The sequence below is a fragment of the Seriola aureovittata genome, chromosome 8 (assembly GCF_021018895.1).
Source record: "Seriola aureovittata isolate HTS-2021-v1 ecotype China chromosome 8, ASM2101889v1, whole genome shotgun sequence".
Lineage (NCBI taxonomy): Eukaryota > Metazoa > Chordata > Actinopteri > Carangiformes > Carangidae > Seriola > Seriola aureovittata.
The window spans coordinates 6,922,622-6,937,854 of record NC_079371.1 but is presented as its reverse complement, the minus strand read 5'-3'; the positions used below and the strand labels follow the sequence as shown (position 1 = coordinate 6,937,854).

The 15,233-nt window shown below is 37.4% G+C and overlaps 1 protein-coding gene across 6 annotated transcripts in view; it reads right to left on the bottom strand.

Annotated features, from left to right (window-relative positions):
• The window catches only part of diaph2 (diaphanous-related formin 2), a 372,424-nt gene extending 358,155 nt beyond the window's left edge, over positions 1-14,269 (bottom strand). For 5 of the 6 annotated variants that reach the window (XM_056382907.1, XM_056382908.1, XM_056382912.1 and 2 more), the window contains exons 1-3: positions 14,229-14,269; positions 13,178-13,563; positions 532-564 (exon numbers count right to left, since the gene is read on the bottom strand). In XM_056382907.1, the coding sequence (XP_056238882.1) occupies positions 532-564; positions 13,178-13,261 (117 nt within the window). In that variant the 5' untranslated portion in view covers positions 13,262-13,563; positions 14,229-14,269. The remainder of the gene's footprint in view (positions 1-531; positions 565-13,177; positions 13,564-14,228) is intronic. The other variant, XM_056382910.1, reaches the window with a different exon arrangement.
• Between the last annotated feature and the right edge of the window lie 964 nt (positions 14,270-15,233).

Here is a 15,233-nt window from a genome sequence, read left to right as displayed (position 1 = left end):
CATATTATTCCTGATAGATGCAATTACAAGTTGACATTACATTGTATATCCTAAAATTAATTCAATACTATATAACGCTTTTAAGTGTGAAAGTCAAGCTATTTTTTAACTAAGGGTATTAAAAAAGCTGTAGGCACATCAGCACATCTAATCAGAGGTGCCACAGATAATTGCATACCAAGTGATCTACGAGCTGCTTACAAAAGTCTAGATGCTATGGGCAAAGTTTTGTTTATTATGAAAAATATGCCGCACAGTACCATTAAAAATCATCTTTTATTTACACAGCGCTACCAACAACAAGTGAGACCAATTTAAACTTTTTCTGTTGATGTATGCAAACAACAGTCACACTCTATAGTAACTTTTAGTTTTTTTTGTTTTTCTATTTTATATTATATTAATTAAGTTCATTTGCTTTTGGCACATTTGACCCATCCACATATTTCAACAAGTCTCATGCAGCCATGACAAAACATGAGTTGATGTAAAACAAAACTAGTCACACCAAAATTAAACCAAGCACCTTACCATATCATCAGCCAATGTTTTTATGTGTATGTTCTGTTGAAGGGAGGGCACAGTGTGAAAAACAACATCCAACAGAAAATGACAACACCCGCAAAGTGCACAGTATGTATCCCATGTGAAGTGCATTCACATGTACGGTGTCCCCTGGATACTGTCTCATTTTCCTCACAGAAGCAAGATTAAGTTTCAAATATCAAATACACTTAGCAGTGACATAAAGGATTTGTGCTCAATGTCTTAGGTCCACACCCAGCATTAGCACACTCTCATTATCAGTTTTTTTCCAATGAGGATATGAGCATATCCCAGATACTGTACATGTGCAGGATGTGACAATACTTGATGTTCCCAATAATAGGGTTTTAATGTATGTAAGCGCAAGTGTGTGTTCAAGAGTGAAGACCCCAAGCACACACACTTTAAGACACATACACAAACATTTTACATTAAATGAAACAAATCATAAAGCACCTCTAACCCCACATCCACAGACATAAAGACAGACATAAGAGCACACCTGTTCATAACACCCACTGAAAAACCACAATTTAGTACTACTTGGTTAAGGTTTTGTGTATCCTAAATATAATACACTTTATTTTATCTCTGTGATATGTGTTCTAAAGAGCATCTCTTGCAGTGACAGTGGCCCAACCAAATCCTTCTTGTTCCCTGTTATTGTAAACTCCATCCCGAACTTTTCAATATCCGCTCACAAAATGTTAGAAATGGCTCGAAATAAAAAAAAAAAATTAAAACCACAACTTCTCTTTACTACAGATGTTTATCTTCATCTCAGACACAATAAGACAAACAAGGCTTGTGGCTCAGCGAGGGACAGCCATTTGAAACACACCTCAAATGGGACGCAGTTGCAACACTGCCATATGCTATGGTGCTAGGCTGTGAAGTACTAATGAGTAGGGAGATGTCGGGTGGTGATGGCCATAAAGCCTGCCTCCAGCCGTGGATTTCTGCACTATTCTAATCAGGAAACTACTGATGCTGGGGCAAGCAAACAGATTGGCTCTAACCTGCACCTCCCTCTGTGCATCTTCATCAGCTGTCGCTCTGGGCAACACTGAGCCGACACTTAAACTGCCATATATATCACTAGTTTTGTCTGCAACAACTGATCAACAGTTGGGTGATAAAGCAATGAACCACAGAAAACAAAGCTTCAGTCTATATGTGTAGGCTGAGTGTTGTCCAAGCTGTTATTTCAAATACAATATGACATCTTCATCAGGTATTGTGCATTGAGCGTTTTGTCTGGGATGTCCAGGTATTTGTATAACCATCATTTGTGGCCTTCAATACAGCTGCTCCACTTCACGCAACATCTGGAAGCTAAGAACTTGACCTAAGCATCAACTTTTCCCATTTCTATCTCAGAGCGTATGTGTCATTAAGCCCAGCATTCTCTAGCAGTCTAAAACTGCGTGAAACAATAGCTAATTTTCAAATGGAGTACTTAAACATTTTCTAATCAATTTAACAACAATCAAACCACTGTTTGGTTAATTGCCTTGACTTGAGGGCCTTTCCTTGCCCATTATCTTGGCAACATCGCAACAACGCAATTTAACATCTAACAATTAAGCTTGCATGTCCTCTGGGCTTCTCCCGCTTATTAAAGTAAACTTTTTCATCATAATAAATGTTTATTACCAGACACATATTCCTCTAAATAACCTAATCAAATTAGCTCTGGGTCCCTCCTTAATCAAATATGATTATGACTCCATGCAGATCCTTAAAAATGAAAACACAAAGCAATATTCCGCAACTTGAGAGTCAATTTGGGGACACAAAACCATACCAGTATGCATATTTCACACAATAACTAAAATTATTATGACAGAGTACAATTAATGTTAATATTACATTAACTTGTTTAGAGACTTATCCTTCCAATGCTTTTTTTTAGGTTAAGTTTTATTACAAAATACAACCAGGTGGCACATGAAATTAATTTTCAATGAAGATGGACAAAGAACCAACTTTGGTTCATATTGGCTACCATTGCACAGCTTTTAAATAGCAACGCCTGTTATACCCAAACAATTTAACTAGACCATCTGTATGATGTCATTTTAACTCACTCACTGGAACTATCACTATAAAATCAGTAGCCACGATGCCTTTGTAAAATGGGTTTAAAAGGAAATTAGGTTTTACTTTAATTAGTTCTAATAATAACAACAAGGGATTACTAGGAGCCAGCCTTTGTTGGCTGAGGACTGTAATGCAATGCTCTGCTGACAGTTCTTGGCAACTTCATGTAACTATCCTGTGTCCCCGTTTAATCAACTGCTCAGTTCAGCTACAGGATAGTAAGGGTTAGAAACACTCACACCTGTTTATCAGTGTTGCAAATAAAGTCATGTTTCCTGGGGGAAGACAATTCCAAATGCTAACAGAAGAGCTGTGAGAAATTTAGGAAAAATGTATAGATTTTATAATACGCCTATTGCACTGGTATGTACACTTCAGTGGCTCAGCAGTTAAGCTGGGTTTTCATAGTGGAAAATCTGTATTCTCTTAAAATGTTCATTCATTTTCATTACTAGTAAAATGAAGGGCCAAGATGTCTTTACTGAAAATGAAAGTATTGTATCAGATCCATCATTATTAATTAACTCTCCAGTATAGTGGAGTATAGATGGACAAGCACATGTCAATATAATAATAATAATAATGTTGACACTTAAACTATATAAAGTCTGTTGATTGTTGTTGTTGAACAGTGCACTCATACATGTGGGTGTCACTGATCTTCATTTCTGTCCTAGCGAGAAACTGTGTTGATGCTTAATGTGCAATGTGAACATGAAACTGATTACACAGGAACTTTGTGGTCTAAGTGAGGAGTGATGACCTAAAAAAAAACTAAAAACCTTACATCAGCACAATGGTCTGGATGATTCAGATTGTGAATCCGACATTTACAGGTTGCAGAGTGCACTTATGTTGTTTCATTTCTTGTGCAAAATTATTAGTTACTCAAGTATCTCCTATTATTTGTGTGCAATTACACAAAATTTGTAAATTTGTAAAAAGTGAAGGAGTACATTACATGGAGATAAAGCTCACAACACTGTTTTGTCCAAACAGCTGCATGGAAAACCTGGTTAGCCAATTCACCAAAGTTTTTAAACATGAATGCACCCTTAAGGGCAGTAACTGTACGAAGCAATAGAAAAATGCAGTGACAAATGCACTAATCGCAACACACCTTAAACTCCAAAAACTATTTTTTCCAAACTAGATATTTATCTGTCAGCAGAACAAAAAGAAGTGGTGATAAATCACAATACAGTCTACCATTATGGCAAGGAATAATTGTCATTGACAAAATTCACAGCATGGGTTGAATATATTTAAAAGGAAAAAATGACAACAAGTGAATGATGGTACATGTGCAAAGACTGTAAGAGTGACAGCTGATAGGTGTCTATGCCCATTATGAAATCACAGACCAGAAACACATTTAAGACGCACCATTTAAGACACACCTTTTCTGAATGACTAAATTTGGGGTGTTGCTCCTCAACATTTCAATAGGGTGCACTAGAGCTCCTACTAGATAATGGTGTGGAGCCATGTGTCCAAAGTCCCATTCAATGCATATAACAGATTTGAAAACAGGTTTTAATTATTAAACCCTTTTTCTAAAAATATTGTATGTATTATTTCAAGAAGGAAATCAATAACCCGTTTACACTGAAGAACAACTAAGCACCACCAAAATCCTACTGTGCAATACAAACCTGTAACTGACTGGCCTTTAGGCCATAGCAACACTTTCTTCTAGTTACATTTGAGACTCATCTTTGCTAGTCATAGCCATAAACATCAAAATTACATAATTTGTCTTGTGTAATCAGATAGGATGTACAGCATTGCCAATATCATGCTCAATTTTGGGGCATGAAGTGGCATCAGAAAGCAACCACCATACCAGTAACTGAATTAGACATAGTCTAAACAAATTAAGTTGTCTAAATTAATCTTGTTACACAGTCTTCTCAATGGCCGTCTTTGTATACTCAGAGAGGTAGTACACACCATAGCCTAAATCTCTGCAAAAGATTTATGAAAGCATAAGTAACATCTATACTTCTTAACAGAATCTATCCAATTAATCTTTATGTTTGCACTGTGAGTATGCCCTTTTCAAATAGAGCAAAGTAGGGAAAAGAGGCCACAAGACAATCTAAGACCCCATTTACAGCTAGCAATTTCATGTGACATACAAACTATATCTGGGGAGCATTTATCCATTTAGAATATATTTATTATCAAAACTGACTTCAGTAACCACATAGAAATAAAATTGCCCTCTCCTGGTGTTTTTGAGTTGTTTGAATAAGTTTGCAGAGTAAAAACCACAGGAGATCTTCAATTTTCCAGATTTGTGAGACTTCTGAGATTTTTGTTTTCCTCTTCCTAGGTTTCCTGAGTTTTACTCAGTTGACTAAAGAGAATCCAGTAAACCTGCTACTAGGAGCAGGACACTGCTCAGTCAGTTAACAACAAAACTGCATGCTAGGGATATACAGTACTAATAAATGATGGACCAAATAAAAACATCCTTTTTTCAACCTCTTTTACAGAAAATATATTTATATAAATTGGTTTCAAATGGTTTCAAATATTTACAATAATTAATAATACACTTAATACAATATATAATTCTCCGGAAAACTAATATGCAGCAATTTTAAAATAACTGATTAAGTAATTAATCTAGCAAAAATGACAAATACTCTGATACTATCTTCTCAAATGTGAGGATTTGCAATTCGATATATATGAGTTTTGACCAGTGGTTGGACAAGAGTAGCTATTTGAAGATGTCACTCTTGTGACATGCATTCTTCACTAATTCACTTTTTTAAGATCAACAACACCAAGAGAACATGACCTAACAGACTGACAATGACAGATTTTTTTTCTGAAAAAACACATGAGTAAGGCCACTTTTATCTGAAGTGAGAATAGAGATATCCATATGAAACCATGTGTCTGTGAGTTAGTCATCACAAATGGGAGTAAAAGTGAGACTAAAATCCAGAGTGAAGGATTCTGGGATTTTGTACAGCACAGAGTGACTGTAGGCATTGCCACAAGCATACACATATGGCAAACTAACACACACAAGGAGACACCAGGAGACACAACTTCTTATCCTGGCATAGAAAAATCTAGCATCTTCTTTGCAAACAGCATTACGAATAATTTAATCAAGCACAGAATACCAGTTGTTCTCTTAAATGAAAAAATTAAGTCCTGACAGATGCAGTCTTCACTGGGCACAATCTTGAATTTGAGATACTCAAAATATCCCAAAATAGTTCCCTAAACAAGTAATTAAATTGCAAAAGGAAAAAGAAAAAATAAAGAATGCACAGCATTTCTGCAAGAGCTGAAGTGCTTTAAAAAGGGCATGAGTCTGTGGTAACCTTATTATTTCAGGAAAGTGTTGGTACTGTTTATACTTTCCTCAAACAGAATCTATTGAAAAGGGAAAGCACACAACAGCCAGTAGAACTAAGATTTGAATGGCTCCACACTGGATGGCCTGACAATGTGACTGCAGACTAGCACAGCACTGCCCTCAGGTTATCAGTCACATGGAAAGCAAATTACAAGTACTGTACCCTTGAGGGCTCGCATGATATGCAGCTATAACAAAAGTTGAAGTTTGTAAGAAAGGATGGAAATATAGTCTATTTAGATTTTCTTAAATTCTTTATGATATCACATGTATTTTACAAACTACATGTCATGTGCAAAAGAGATATGGACTCATGACCTTGTTATCTGTAGGCTGTTTGCTGGCTAGTAGCTAATGATACTATGTATAACTAGAGTGCTAATCAGCTAAATGTTAAAAAAATAAAAATAAAAATCGAATCCCAATGTCTGACAATACGCCGTATCTATCATGGTCGTGATTACACCTGTCACATACCTTTCTGATATTCTTCAATACCATAGCTATTGCGAGTCTTTTATGACTTTAAAAAACTACAATGACTCATGATATCCCTGTATAATGTCTTTCTCACTAGCGGTGTGACAGGCAGTGCATCAAGTCAATCAGCCAGTGAATAGTCATTCTGCATTGACCTCCTTTCACAGCATGGCCCACATTACATGAAGAGGTTTATTCGACAAGTAATTTTTTTTAATTTAAATTTAATGGATCAATTCTCAAATACACTATTAGTTAGATTTATTATTTTTGCAACTAATGTCACACTCTGTCTCATATTTGCAATTTATGTCACTGATTACAAAAGGTGTGAAGACAGCTGTCAAACAACCCACAGTGAATTAAAGCATATCAGCAGCAGTGGAACCTGTTCTCACCAAATTAAGCAAAAGTGAAAGCTCCACCCTCACAATCTTTAAATATAATTAAAGTAAATGAGTAAAAGAGCAGGAAACCCCCTTCAGCATGGCCTTCATCTGACTCAGCCAAAACACAGCCTACTACTCATGAATCATCAAAGTATTGTCCCTCTATCTATGATCAACTTCAAATGACTCACGTATTGTTACATGAAGAAGACTTAAATGTATTGATGCTCAAGTTAAGTCTCAGGCTTTGTAATATGTAACTCAAGCAGCCAAATAAATTTCCCATTCTCAAGTGTTTATCCATTGATTTACATGAATAGGGCTCATGTCAGAGGGTGACACTGAGCAGTGAGTCTGTTAGTTTCTTCCACTGTGTGACTAAAGCATTCTTCACCACTTCCTCTTTCCAACTTCCGGAATGCCATTATTAAAACACTCACATGTGGTCCATTTCCTGCCGTTTTTCACACATCTCCCGAACACGCAGTTATATTCACCCAATAAGACAATGTAAAAGTGAAAAAAATTCAAAGCTGCGCATGAGTAAGAGAAAGAAGGTAGGCCTACATGACGTAAAACTTGTTTACATTGACCAAACAGGATATAGGCAATACACAACAGCCTCAAGTATGTAACAAGCTGACAACTTCCACTAACTGCATGCTAACGTGACCTCCATTACAATATATATTGGAACTACAATTTCCAGCTCTCATTCAAGAATTTCAGAATTGATTCAGAGAAAAACTGCCTAATGGTGTTATTCTAGGCAACAGGATTTTATATGGGGACTTGGAATATCTTTTAAAAATCCATATGAATAAACTGATAAACAACAAATGATAAATAACTTTATATGACCTCAACACACTTTGAAACACTGCATCAGTAGGGTATGGGGCTCTGTATGCCATCAGTCCACTAATCTCCCGTGTCCAGGGTCTCATTTTAAATGGCATTGCTTAAGTAGCCTAGTGCTGAACTGTCCATTCATTACTGAAGTCTTAATTACTTTAATGACTGACTAGATGACAAGCATGATTACAATCACTGAGGGCCAGTTTAATTAATAAAGGTCCATAACAATTTGCAAACACTCCCAAATAACAGACAATGATGGGCATGTGCCTATGCAACACATAAGCATGAAAGACCACAACAAGTTAATTTAACCAGGTCAAGTTTACAGCAAATTACCATTCCATAGTATCAATACTTCATAGCATAAATTTGAGGATCATTTTTTCCAAATCAAATTAACACCAGCTGCAGTCATGTCTGGGCATGGTAAGGTTAACCTTAGCTAGCTTGTATGCCAATTACAAACGGCTGTTGGACCAACAACACAACACAACACACACAGCTAAGAAAAGTTCAACAATGATCAAAGTTTTAGTGCTGCTGGGACGGTAGCAGTTACTAACCTCTCAAACTTCTCATGTAGGTCTTTTACAGCGCAAGGCCAACGTTGTGTAGCACTTTTTGCCGGTGATAATGCCCTGTAATATCTTGCGCGTACAGGTTCGCTGGTATCCTTTTGGTTTGTCATGCTCATTTGCCTCGAAGTCAAAGTATTTCCACACACTTTCACCGTCACCTTCTCACACCGTAGCTCTGAACAGTAGCCAGGAGACGGTTAACGTTAACGATAATTAGCTGCACCTGTCGCTGTACCTGTAGCTAGTAGGTAACGAGCAGCACACTGCACTGAACAGTTTCTGGGCTAACACTGACACATACACCGACTGTCACCCTGCAGCCCCCCCGAAAAACAACAATCAAATAATCAATTTCTGCCGTGCCCACCATTTCTGTTTCTTCTTCACCATATCCGGTCTTTCTACTACATATTTCCTGCATGTTTAACTTTTGATAGTGTTCATTAAGTCAGATACTTAGTTACATAATATGTGTCCCATTTTAATCCGATTATTAAGTCCTCATTTCTACGTATTGTTACACTTATTCTCGCAACACCACTTCAATTATACATTAAATCTAAGCGTCTTTTGTCTGTGTTCTTGATTTTTCATAAAGAATAAGCATCTCCACTGTTTATAATTTTAATATTTATACTGTGCAACTAGACCAGTTTCTCCACCCTCATTACCCAGAATGCTAGTGTGAGCTAGGACCCACATGAATGTGACCTGTGTGCTTTGCTTAACTTACTACTCTTTTACTTACTATTATAAATCCTTTTGATGCACCAGATACTTACATACTGATCACCTATAATCCTTTTGTTAGAAAGCAAAAACTGACAAGCACAGCCTGTAATTGGCAAACAAAATATCAGTGCCATGACTGACTGATCACATTACACGATGAAGTTACCTACCAAGAAAACTATGAAGATTGGTACCTCTGTTTCGTAGCTACAAATTACAAGGTTGATCAGACATTTATTACTTCAAACAGAGCATTATTGGCTGTTGAATACAAATTAATTTTTAAAACTTTGCTGAAGTGCTGCTAATGCTTTTGACAAATATATTGTGTGCTTCAGCTCTTTCAAGAGCTCTTCATTTGAAAATAACTGATGTATCACAAATCTCCGCTTTTATATTACTGGTACTTTACTACAACAGATTCTCTAAAACCACAGCAAAAGCCGTTCAACAATAACATTCCTCCTCCTCACAAGATATAGATCTGTGGGTCAACAGTTTTGTGATCAGCAAATAAACACTGCATGTCACAAGACTGTCATATGATACTAAATTTTTAGTGCAGATACATATGCCGAACTACATGATGCAAGCCCACTTCACACAATCTATTTGTTCATATTTCATAGTAAATAGTTTAAATCATTAGCTGTTAGCCTCGAGACAAGGTTTCTTGAGAGGAGGAAATTACTGTAACTGATATTTTGAAATCATGGCTCACGAAAAACCCACAACACTACACTGAATTAAAGCAATCAAATGCCATATACATACAGGCACATAATAAATGACTGTTTTCTACATTCCAATTTAGGTTAAACATAAACTAGGTCCTAGTCAAATTTTATTTATTAATATAGCCCAAAATTTCAGTCTGCGATGTGAAGTCACACATTATTCTATGGACGCACTGGGATGACTTTTCCCTCATGCTGCTCTATATGAGGTCATCTTTTACTCTGGTATGCAGAGGGGTAATATTTCTCCCTTTCTGTCAAACTGGCTCCCCTGAATTCCTTTAAAAGGACCTCATTCCATCAGCCTGTTTTTGTTGGATGTCATGTTGTTACAACTTCGAGGAAAGGACATTATCACAAAGTCTAGCTACAAACCGCAGAAAAGTTTTGAATCATTTCTATCGCTGAAGACTGTGGTGTTATTCTAATGTCCTTGGCTCTGCTTAGTATCTACATCCTGGGCACAAAGCCCAAATGGTGTTTCTGTGATGTAATCCTGACCAGTGACTTGTTAAACAAACACACAGCTTTCAGTGTTTCTCCTCTAAATACTGATTTCAGTTTGTTGAGACCAAACTGTACCAGCAGTGTCTGCCACTTTAGTAAAAAGCAGTGACAACCTCTCCTTTAATTATGCTCAAGATAAATATTATCCCATTCTTTTGTGTAGACCACATCAACACAAACTACACAGCATGTCAGGAATGTAATCCTATAGCCCCATGAAAACATATATGTTCTGTATTGACAACAGGCTGTTTACAAACTGTACTTGAGTTATGTTTCCATTTGGCTTGGTATGATTTGACTTTAAGTTGAGGTTTAAACTGACTACTATAAACTATAAGAAAAGCCCAATGTTCAATGCAATATGCTTAAAATGTAGAGAAGTGAAACCCTCATAAATACTAATAACTAAAGTTGAGGGTCAAATTAACCGCTGTTTGTGGGATTACATGATGTGAGATTTCACAAACTGTTCCTAAAGTAAATGTAAATCTGCAAATGTCAAACTATCAGACACGACATTTTTGTTAGTGTGAGATGAATAATCTTCTGCTTGACCGTACCAAAAACATGAATTGCATTTTTCATTCCATTTGCCCTTTTGCAGTTTCACTGACTGAATCATGCATATACCTTCATGCTTCGACATTTCAGCTTATTAGCATGGCTGCAAACAAATTCCGCACTACACTAAAAATTGGGGCAGCTAAAAAGTGGGGATGAACAAAAGAGGACAGATCATGGCTCCACCCAGGGGTGAATAATGGTTTCCTCCCTCAAAATAAGAGCTGTGTTGAGATTTCTGCAACAGCCACAGTTCATACTTCCTTTGCCTCTGTCTGCTCTGGCTGGAGGTATGAGCAACAGTTTGGCCCCGAGTCCACTTCACAGAACCAAAAAGCAGTGATCTTACAGAGACTTCTCAATACTGATTTGATGAGTGCTGGTGTTATCCAGACACCATTTCAAACAACTTTAAACTTGCTATTCAAGAGTCACAGGGTGTCGTTACAATTTCTCAAGACAACACCTTTTAGTAGCTCTGGGAGTGCACGCCTTTCAGTCCACTCTGGGATTTCCTGTCTGGCATTTGTTATATGGTGACACTTTCCCTTACCGTAACTTTGCTGTGACCAACCAGTGATTACAAGCTAAAAACTGTTTTCCCATTCTGAAACACAGCAGTGGTGCTCCTGGTGTCTCACTTTTAGGACAATTTAATACCAGAGCAACAAGAAACATCACCTAAGCAAACAACTGAGATGTTAGTAAAGTCATTAGCAGTCCATTTCATTGTCTGCAATCGGTCCAATTTGGCTCAGTCATTTCCTACAAAAACAGAAACGCTAGCAAATTGCTCCTTTTTCATTTCCTTGTTTGGTAACAGTGGCTGTGATTAAACTTTAAAAAATCCCACCAATAAACAAACAATCATAGTTAAGCCATAATAAAAAAGCAACTTTACTAATAACCAATCATTTGTTGTGCAGAGGTGACATCATCCAGAAAATTCAACGGCAGCCAAGCTTTCCACGCTGACAAACATGAAAAAAAAGAAACCATGGGCAACACCAGCCAAGTTTTTTGTCTTTGGTCATGGAAAATTTACTTTCAACCACTGGTCCCTACTGCTTCAGATAGTGTGCAAACAGTTACATGCACGTAACATATTCAGTAATAAAGTTTAGATTTACAGTTTTACATTCCACTCAAGACAGTGAATACAAGACTGTGGCTACAGTTTACCAAATAAGCCTATTACGGATTTGTATGCTCTTGGGAATAAGAGACACTGTTTGGGAGTACTGCAATAGTTGAAGAAATTAGTTACAGTACAGCAATAGCTGTCAAGCACAAGTGATTGTTCCACACACAAATCTTACATAGCACCACCACCACCACCACAACCACCACTACACCTCCCAAATCTTGTGATGTCATTTCCAAGCAAAGGATGGCATGTAGGAATGACTTTATGGCACTAGAGCGGCAATGATGGAGAGCCTGGGTTGCCCACTTTCCAAATAAACACACTCTTCACTCTATATATGCTATTCTGGTAGGTCAAGCCAATGGAGTTGCTGTAAATGGAATGAATGTTGTTGTAGTTTTCAGTTGTTATCTAATAGACACTGTCCTGTGAATTTGTGAATATTGTGCTGATAATACTCTTCAAGCTGACCAAGGATAAGTTTTATCAATAACATACATGTGCACAGTTCATAAAACCACCTCAGACCACACAGACATCAAACTTTGCAATGAGTCATCCAGTAACTGAACTTTGTCTTTGCGTACATATTAAAATACATATTGAAGCCCACTTGTCACAACAACAATGCTCTTTAAAGAACTTGTAGGAGATGTATCGACAGGGAAAATCACATGATGCACTGAGTGCTTTGAAAAGTAAAGCACTCAGTGAAACACTATCTCTTTTTCTCAACTCCAACAGCTATTAGCTGCTCTAGGATACATTAAAAAAGTAATAACAACACATCAATAACTATTTCAGCCTCATCCTGCACTAGCCAGAGATGTTCTGTATTAACAACGGGCTGTTTACTAACTGTACTTGAGTTATGTTTCCATTTGGCTTGGTTTACGTTGCGGTTTTAACTGACTACTATAAACTATAAGAAAAGCCCAATGTTCAATGCAATAGGCCTAAAAAAAAAAACAGTTTTTACATAGAGTAAAATGTAAAGAAGTGAAACTCTCATAAAATTGGAGTAATGCAACTTTCTCATTCTAATTAAGTTGAGGGTCAAATTAACCGCTGTTTGTGGGATTACATGATGTGAGAGTTCACTGGACAGTGCTTCCATGCAACAGCACTGAGCCATTCTGTGTACCTACCAGCTTTTTGTTTTTACCCTCATCCTCATTGGACTTCTTTTTAGAGGGTTTATTTGGGTCCTCCCCACCGCTGGCTTGATCCATTTCAGCTTCAAGTTAGTTCCCCTCCTGAAAGACTGAATGTGACTTCTTCAAAAGTTGGGAAACTCCACCAGCACGATGTTAAAAACACTTATGCAGCAAAACATCCAGGTTAGGTCTTTTCAAAATCCATTCCGTTTAAAGATAAAGTATAAATTCAAATTGGCCGGTTACAAATAGTTCCCGCTGGTATCCAGCAGTTGAAAAGGCAGCTCAAAGAAGAAGAGGTGTGGTAGGATATGGTCTCCGTCCTGATGTCTCCTCAGCTCAGCTGTGAGCGAGTTCAAACCGCGGTGGAAAGCTTTCTGAAAATACCATAACATTAGGTCAACAACAATTATTTAGTCAATCATGATGTCTTTGGCGTTAACTTGCACAACTGTTTGCCTTAACACGTGTTTCCCTGTGCAGCAGTGTTAGTATGCAGAGTGCAGACACATTGACACAAGCCAGCATATTGTGAGCGTTAAAACAGATGTAAACAAACAAGTCAGATATAGCTATAGACAGCTCGATAAAAAAAAATTAAACCAATGTGTCGCCCACTTATAGACAGAGCCCTGTGTTTGGAAACGGGCTAAATTGTTACAGAGAGCAAACTTACGATCGTGTAAGTTAGCAATAACATAGTAGTAACCGACAAAAACCGTTTTATGTCAACCAGGAGGCAATGACAGTTTTCAGTGTGCACTGACAAGGCGGTTATCTGCCCGACAAAACAGTCATTAATCAGAATTAATGAGCAGTTGTTGTAGTAGTGGAAAATCACCGTTGTTCTCTGTGCTTGAATACTTTGCAGTGCTGTACACTTGGCCAGGCTAGCATTAATAACCGACCGTTACCAGGCCAACATGCTTTATTTTAACAGACACACTATTACACAAGCACATATAATACAAGCCTATAAATTACAAAGTGAACAATAAATAACATGTCAAAGAAAACTCACAAAATCCCATCCAGGGCTTACCTTTGCAACCAAACCTGAATGCCAGGCCCACGCTGATTCCGCCCACCCCAAGTTTCAGATTGGCCTGTGAGATACGTAAGGAGTGGGGACTCCAGCTGCCATTGGTCAGATTATCTGACAGTCATAACTGCGGCGTGGCGTTGAAGGGGAGGAGACTATTATGACGACGAGGTCAGTCTGATTTCACAGCAAACGGATAGGATTCAGCCAGCTGTAAGAATAGATCTATGACTGAATTATGAAGGGATGACCGCGGAAACAGGGCGGGAATCTGCGGTAACAAAGCAACCCTGTGTGTGTGTGTGTGTGTGTGTGTTGTGTGTGTGTGTGTGTGTGTGTGTGTGTGTGTGTGTGTGTGTGTAACCCCCCTAAAATGGTACATTTATATTTAAATACTGCAGATTTTGTTTGGATTAAACAAATGAGATTGGGGTGGATATTGTTCATATTGGAAAAAGCTAGGCTAGTTGTTTTCCCTCTGATACCAGTCTTTGTACTAAACCAAACTGCTCACAGTAGCTTCATACACAGACATGACTGACATTTATCTTCCCATCTGACTCTAAGCAAGGAGGAAATTAAGGTTATTTCCCAAAATGTCAATCAATTTCGTTAAGTTCTTTATCAAGGTACATTTCAAATATTTTGTGGTTATAGCTTCTCAAAATTTGTTGCTTTTCTCTTTTTTATATTGGGGTAAATTTAACATCTTTTGTCTTTGGACTATTGGTTGAACAAATCAAGCAATTTGAAGACATCCCTTTGTGATCTGAGAAATTGCGATTGGTATTATACACTATTTTCTGACATTGTATAGAGTAAACAAACACAAAGAAATTTAAGTACCGGTAATTAATTCTTATAAATTATGCAGTAATCAGCAATTGTATCCCTAATGAGTTATCTCTGAGGTGATATTTCAACACTGAGAGTGATGGAGATGTCATAATAGGAATAAAGTTACTGAAGCATATAAGAGTTTATTCCCACAGTTTGCAGCGGCAG